Consider the following 7,823-nt stretch of genomic DNA (forward strand, 5'->3'; position numbering starts at 1 on the left):
GGAGCCCCCGCCCGCCGGCACACGGTACTGCACGAGACACCGGGACCCGCGGCGAGGGACAGGAGCACGGGCCGGTCCCGGTTTTGGCAGATCTGTGTGTGAGCGCCGGGGGAGGCAGAGGCTGCGCTGGGGAGAAGGGAGGGGGGCTCAGGGGGAGATTTCGGGGAGAAGATGGGAAAGCAGGGCCGGGTCTCTGGCCAGGGAGGGGGATCCTCCCGGTGTCCGTGGTGCTCAGAGGCAAAGTTCGGAGGATGCTCTGTGCCCTTAGTCTGTTGGACTATGTTTAGTGCTTTCTATTTTCTTTACCCCCTCGCCTCTGAGTGAAAAGAGCTGCTTCAGGGTACATGTAATGGCGAACAGTCTGACTGCAGGGGAGATGGCAATGTTCCTAGCAGGGATTTCGTGGGGTTCAGCCTTCAGCCAGAGCTGTATCTCCCTCCTCTGACAGACCTCATCTCCAACACGCTGCCCATTGAAGCAGGAGCTGAATTGCCATTCACAGCTGAGGCCAAAGTCAGCCGTTGGATTCACAGCCAGAGGTGGGTCTCTATAAACTCCCATGTAGTCTGGGAATGAGACTGGACCAGCCCTACAAGTGTCCTGCTCTGTGCTGGCTGTGGTTCAGTGCTGGCACCCTGGGGACCCCTGGAGCTGAGCTTGACAGTGGTGACTCTGTGTGACTGCTGGGATCTTGGAGCAGCTTCCCACTCGAGCTGGATGCTCTGTCTATGACACGGGCACAGTTCTGCTGACCTGTGCAAAAGCCCCAAGTGTGCTATGCACTGTTATTATTATTAATATAATTTAAAATAATGTTTGCAGTGCTGGCCTATGGCTTCCCTTTCAGAGCCTCCCCGTTGCTTGCTGCTGGGCTGACCCCACCCCCGGTACAGTTGCAAGCCAAACATTTTCTTCCTGTTTTTCCGAGTGGAGCTTGCGTCTCTTGTTTCATCTTGTTGGGTGATGCAGGGAAGGCAGCGAGCAAGTCTCTATGGCAACAGATGTTTATCGACCCCCTGAGATGAGGCACAGGGCTGGGATGGGGTCTGGGGCAGCAGCCACACTAACACTGGCGGACCAGGGCTGTGGGATGGAGGTGTCCTGCTCACTGTCCCTTAAGCTGAGGGGTCCTGGGCTGCTTCCTGCAGAGAGAAGTTTGGCTTTGTATGAGGGTACCCTTTTGCATGCAGGGTGCCTCAGCCCTGCTGCTGAGGGGGTACCAGATGGCACAAGCCATCACAGGCTTTGCGTGGCCCTGGGAACTGTGGGCCTGGTTGGTTGCTTTCAGCTGGGGGGAGGCCTGGCCAGGTCACTGCCACATCCTGTTTCCAAAATACTCCAAAGATTCCCCCTCCCAGACCTCCCAGGAGTTGATTCAGGGCTGCAGATGGGTTAAGTCTCATGGGTGCTGCTATGGGGTAGAGCAGAAAGAGCCCATTCGACCTGTGGGTTTCAAGCTCAGAGGTATGTGAGTGGCATTTCTCATTTTTGTGACAGCCATTAAGAGACAGAAATTTTTGGTCAGACATGTAGAATGGAGCTGAGGGCACCCAGGGCTCTCAGGGCAGGGGCTGGAAGCTCTGATTGACTTGGGATCCCTTGGAGGCTCCCGGGCTGGGTGGCTGCTGTTGTCAGTGCAGAGCTGGTTCTGCCAACCCTGCTGCTGCAGCCGGCCCAGCCCGGAGCACAGGAGGCTCCTGGTGCACTCAGAACAAATACTTTTAATTTCTTTAGATGTTCAACATAAATCAACTGTACAAACTGAGTTGTTCTGCCTCAAGTAGACACGGATCTTGGGGTGACACAGACACAGGGTGACCTTGTCAAGGTCACACCGTACACTGTTGCCAGCTTCCATAGCAGTCCATCCTGGTGTGCAGCCCAAAGCCTGGGAGAGGCATCTCCCCCCCTGGGGATCAGATATTCTGGAGGAGCATGGAGCAGTAATCTGGGGAGGTTTGGGGAACTGGTTGTCCTCATGAGCCATGTCCTTCCTCATCTCTCCACACCTTTCTGATAGAGCTGCCTGGGATCTGGAGGCTGCCAAGACAGGGAAGCACAGAGCTGCTGGTTCCTGGTTCGTGTCTGGGCACGGGCTGGGGCTGCGCCGGGCTGGAAGTGCCAGGGAATTTGATTGGGAATTACTTGTCCTGGTGGCTCCCAGACACATATGCACAGCAAAGGCAAGCAGCAAAAATGCTTGTATCCTTATTTCTCTTGCAGCCACTGGCAGAGCCACAAGCACTGAACCATTTGTGCTTCCCCCCCCCCTCAAGCTCCTGTAACCACCCCCAGCCCCCGGTGTAGGGAGTGGATGGGGAGCAGGGGGACGGTGAGCAGCAGAGGGGGGTGGGATCTGAAGGAGGTGGAGGGGTCTCCAGCCCAGGAGATGTTCTGGGTGGTGTCCGTGCTGACCTGGGCAGGAAAAATCCCGAATCCCTGTGTTTGAGGTGTAAAGGCTCTGCTGAGCCCTGTGGGTGACAGACAGCCCGGGGCTCTCTGGGGACAAAACCCGGAGAGACCAAGAACAAACGGGGCACGTGCCTGCCCGGACAAGGACACTTCCAGGGAATTTCTTGGATGGCCTTGGAGTCAGTTACCTGGAGGAGGGGGGGGTTAGTATATTCCTCCCCAGCATCCCAGAACCAGAGCGATTCCTAGCATCACCGGCAGCTGCTTGGCGGGAGGGAGAGGAGCGCTGGAACCTGCAATGCCCAGAGGACGAGTTGGGCGTTACCTGCGGGCCGGGGCCGGAGCCACCGGCCGGCGGCGGGAGCGGGAGGGACCAGCAGGTGTCGCTGTTCCCGCGGGAATCCCCGCGGCGCGCGCTCCCGGTGCCCGCTCCCGGTTCCCGCCGCCGCGGGTCGCTCCCTGTGCGCGCTCCCTGTGCGCGCTCCCGGTGCCCGCTCCCGGTTCCCGCCGCCGCGGGTCGCTCCCTGTGCGCGCTCCCTGTGCGCGCTCCCGGTGCCCGCTCCCGGTTCCCGCCGCCGCGGGTCGCTCCCTGTGCGCGCTCCCTGTGCGCGCTCCCGGTGCCCGCTCCCGGTTCCCGCCGCCGCGGGTCGCTCCCTGTGCGCGCTCCCTGTGCGCGCTCCCGGTGCCCGCGGACTCACGCAGCATGGGCTTCATGACCTCCAGGGAGCCGTCGTGGGGCTCGGGGGTGATGCCCAGCAGCTCGCAGAGCAGGGCGTAGACGTTGACGCTTTCAAAGGGCTCGACCAGCAGCCCCCGCCGGAAGGCCGGTCCCACGGCGCGGAAGATGGTTTTCATGTTCATGGCCTCGTTGTCAAAGCCGTGTTCCCCTTTATTGAACTGGACCTTGTATCTCTGGAAGGGAGAGAGGCTGTGAGTGCCCAAACCCTTCAGCCCCCCCTGGCACAGCCTCAGGGGCACCGAAAGCAGCAGCACTGCTGGGTGCCAGTGTCTCTCCTGCTCGTGCTTCCCAGTGCCGTGCTCGGCAGCCACAGGGTTTAATGGTCTGTTTGGTTTCTTGGAGTTTTTGCAGTCAATCTAACACTGTTAAACTTTGCAGAAGCTGGAGGGTGCTGCCAAGACACAGCTCTCCAGCAGTCATGTCTTGCAGGTTCCCTCCCTACATATCAGCATATCCAAATTTTGCTGTACTGTGGAGCTTCACTATGGGGAGATGCCTGCTGGCCTTGACTTTGGGTCTTCACTTAATGCCAGGCCAAGAGAGGATCCTGCAACTGGGATTCTGGATTAATGCATGTTCTGCTCCAAGACTTCTAGACCCCTTTTTTGTCTGAACAGCAGAGGAAGTCTTTAAAGAAGCTGGAATTTCCAGCTGTTTGTAGGGTAACCTATCAATGTGAAGGCATAAAGCCAGGTCAGAACTGAGGTGCTATGAAGACAGGAGGAGAGAGGCAGATCCCCAAGAGACAATAAGACACGTCTGTCCATCCCGCTTACCCCGTGGATGACGTATCCTGGATCGCTGTACAGCAGGAGCGGGGTGATCCGGGAATGGTTGGCGTAGTGGAATCTCTTGGGGAAGTCTGCTTTCTTGTACACGTGTAATTTTGGGTGGGCGTTTTTCAGGACTGAATACACATGCTCAAGTTTGCCTTCTTTTGGCAACAGGAGGCCATTTGGTCCATAATCTAAGAGTTCAAACTGTATGTCTTTGAATGTGAAGTTCTCTACTGCCTTGATGTGAATCTCATTGGTCTTTATGACGGTCTCCATGCCATGGTCAGACGTGATGATGAGGTTGAGGTTTGGTTCCAAGCCACTCTCCCAGATCCGCTGCCTCAAGTAACCGACAGTTCTGTCCACCTGCTTGATCATGTTTTTCCTCTGTGTGGATTCAGGGCCGAACTTGTGTCCTACTGAGTCTGGCTCCCCAAAGTAGAGGGCGATGAAGTCGAGGTTGTTCACCGTGAACCATTTCATGACAGTGTCAATGCTCTGTCTCCAGTTGATTTCATTGCTGTAGTTGAATATGGGGGGCTCCACCAGCTTCATGTTCACTTCTTCCCCTTGATATTTTGCTCTTCCTCCAGGGAAATGGACCGAGCCTGTCTTTAAACCCTGTTAGTGGGTCATTGCATGAACTCACCTGAACTTGCTCAGCAGCATCTCTCCATCTGTCAGTGCAAGCACCTACTAATGCAGTTAGTTCCTTCAGCCCCCTGATGTCTACCTCTGCCTCTAATGAGGTTTTCTTGCTCATTACCAATTAAAAGTGTTTAATTGAAAGCACTGCCCTTCCCAGAACTCCTGCATGTTGGTTTGCTGATGGGGTCAGGAACACTAGTGATAGTTTTGGAAACCATGACCTGTTGTACCTTGCATGGCCCCTCTGACTCCTGACCACTGAGATGTTAAGGTGGGTTTCACTCCAGTCATGTAAACACCCACCCTGAAGCCAGTGGGGCCAATTTGGCAGGTAAATACAGACCAAGGAAGGTGTCTTGGGCCAGGTCTCAGGCCCTGCCTCAAAGCCAGATGGGGTCTGGGAAAGCCTTGCTGAGCCTCAGTGAGGATGGGACCAGCCCCGGTGTTACCACCCAAAAGGTGAGGCTGAGGAAAGGAGCTTTGTGCCTTGGAGCATATGAAGCTCCAGGGCTCATGATGCTCCCTGAAGATCTGGCTGAGGAAAAGGAAAACCAGTTTTATTAATGTCTTAATAAAGCTGAACTATCTATTATTTTTGCTAGTTTTAATAGAATGATCATAATTATTCCTGCCTGGGTCTGGGGACTTTTTTTTTTTTTTAAATCTTTTTTTTTTCCCCCAACTAAGTAACTTCATAGGGGATGTATAAACACTGTTCCTTCAGAAGGTCAGTGATTTAATAAAAACCCTCGTTGCTTCAGCCACCAGCTGTGCACGCCTTGCGTGGTGTAGTAGGGCAGCTTCACCCCTGTCTCGGTGTCGAACCACATGTTGTGAACCACCCCGTGGTTCTCCAGGTATCGCCCTGCGAGGGGAGGCAGAGGAGGTGGGGGTGAGCGGGGCTGTGGCTGCGGGGGGTCTCATCCTTGCACTGGGTGATGGGCCAGCTCGGGTCAGTGAGGAACTTCTGCCCCTCTTACCCATCCCAGCCCTCCTGTTGTCTCTGCTTTGCCTCCTTCCTCCCTCTGCCTCCTGCCAAGTGGGGTTCCCAGGGCAGGGAACGGGATGGTGGGGGGATGGCTGCTCCTCACGGTGGGGTTTGATCCCAAGGGGTCTTACTCAAACCCTGAGCTGGGGCATCCTCACCCTGATGGTGCCAATTCCACCTGCAATTTCTCCTGCTCCTCTTGGGCCACAGGCAGGGCTCACTGGTCTCCTGCAGGTAAGTAATGGGGCTCTGCCTTGGGGCTCTGCTTTGGGGCTTTGCCTTGGGGCTCTGCCCTGGGCTCTGCCTTCTCTGCCGTTCACAGCTGGTGAGATCATCGCGCAGCAGAAATCCCAGTTAGGAATTAAAGACTCCCACTCCACACTGGTGCATTTCCTGTTGTGTTTATTATTCTGGCCCTAAAGACTGCACAGTTACTTCTGCATTATATTCCCATCCTCTCCTGCATTGACAATGCCTCCCTGCTTCTTCTCATCAGCACATTTCATTAGCATGTTCCACTCTTTTATGCCCAGGTTATTAATGAAAATTTTAAATAAGTTTGGCTCCAAAATCGATTCTTCAGGAATTCCCCTGTTGCTTTCCCTCCAGCTTGACAACCTCCCCTCAGCATCACCTGCCTGTTCCTTCCCCACGTTGGGGGTTTTGCACTAAGCTTCATCTTCTCCATCTAAACTAATGATTTCCCATGTGACTCTGTATCAAATATGTTACCGAAGTCTGGAGAGATTAAATTTAGTGCATCTCTCCTGTCTAAAAAGCAATTTATTTCATTGAAGGGGGCTATCAGGTTGGTGTGGTGCTATTTATCTTTGATAAATACAGGTTCAGTTCTACCCCTTTCTGCAGCTACTGATCAGGAGAGTGTTGTATGGAGTATTATTTTGTGTTTATGCCTTTGTAATTATATTTGCATGTTTGCAATGCTGTCACATGTGTTGTACTCAAATATATGCACAGAATAGAGGCCGTTGACATTCAGCACCTATATAATATAAACAATGCAGGTATGCTAATAAAAACAAAGGGAGGGCATGGTAGTGAGAGACTAATTGGTGCCAGTTTAGCACTAGTGACTGAAGTAAATCAAGCCTTAGGCTGCATGAGCTGTACTTTAATCTGCTTTGTGACTCCAGTAGATTTGGAACTATAAGGAAACTTTAACTAAAGGCTCTCCCATAACAAAAGAGAAGGACGTGTCTCAAGGCACAGACAAAAAGGGTGCCTGAAGACTGTGAGAGTGAACCAGGAGAGGAGACTCCTGACCCTGCAGACAGGAGGGGATGAACAGAAGAGCCATTAGGAAATCAGGCAACCTATAGAGACCATAGATCCAGTAACAGCTCATGCTGCAGATCACATGTGCTAGCAATAAATATATACAAAAGACCTGGTCTGAGCTGTTATTAAAGTGGGACTTGGGGACAAGCCCAGGTGAGGTGACCTCTGTGAAATCCCAACCGAGGCTGTGGTGGTGGCTGCATCATTCCTACCACCTCAGGTGCCATTTACCTCCCATAAATACAGGTTCAGGTCTATCACTTTCTGCAGACACTACGTTGGCTCTCACTATGTTTCCAAAACACTGCTATTTTTAAAGCTTTTTGTGCTGCTGAGGCTGGATGGCTGCTTGACTTGGCTTCCTCCACTGCTGCCTACACCTCAGCTCTGCCCTGCAGCCTGTGCTGCCCCCCTGGCTGGCGGCACTCACCGGTCAGCAGCGTGAAGTGGCAGGGGCTGGTGAGGGTGACGAAGGCAGGAGTCATGTACTGTGCCTTCACCCCCTCAGCAGCCATAGCATCCAGGTTGGGGGTGTCCACGTCCTGGTCGTAGTTCCACCGAAAGCCATCAAAGGACACCAGGAGAACTTTGCTGCGGGCAGATACCTGCTGCATGGGAATGCATCTTGCTAAAGAGAGGAGTGCAAATACCAGTGCCAGGGAAGTGAACATCTTCACACTCTTGAAATGGAACAGCCCAGACATCCAGAGAGCTCACATTAATACATGTAGGATGGGACTAAGGTCAGTTGTTATCTAATTTGGCAGTTGCTGATCACTTCGTATCAGAATGAGCCTCTCTGGTTTTTGTCTAATTGAAGTAGATAAGCTTAGATTTCTTTCTGGGTCCAACACCATCTCTGCCTTCTCCATCAGCAGTGTCAGGTATGGAGAACATTGCTCAGGTGACAGGAGTCCCCCCTCCCCTCCACCCCATGCCCCCACCACTGTCCTGCCCTGTG

At 53.7% G+C, this 7,823-nt stretch overlaps 1 protein-coding gene across 1 annotated transcript; it reads right to left on the reverse strand.

The window, feature by feature from the left end:
- Window positions 1-2,616: 2,616 nt before the first annotated feature.
- Window positions 2,617-7,533, reverse strand: ENPP7 (ectonucleotide pyrophosphatase/phosphodiesterase 7). Its single transcript, XM_010008628.1, is given in 5 exon segments — window positions 2,617-2,705; window positions 3,111-3,324; window positions 3,928-4,585; window positions 5,332-5,440; window positions 7,293-7,533. Coding segments are annotated over 5 exon segments (1,311 nt in total).
- Between the last annotated feature and the right edge of the window lie 290 nt (window positions 7,534-7,823).

This window comes from Chaetura pelagica, unplaced genomic scaffold, assembly GCF_000747805.2.
Source record: "Chaetura pelagica isolate M959 unplaced genomic scaffold, ChaPel_1.0 scaffold962, whole genome shotgun sequence".
Classification (NCBI taxonomy): Eukaryota; Metazoa; Chordata; class Aves; order Apodiformes; family Apodidae; genus Chaetura; species Chaetura pelagica.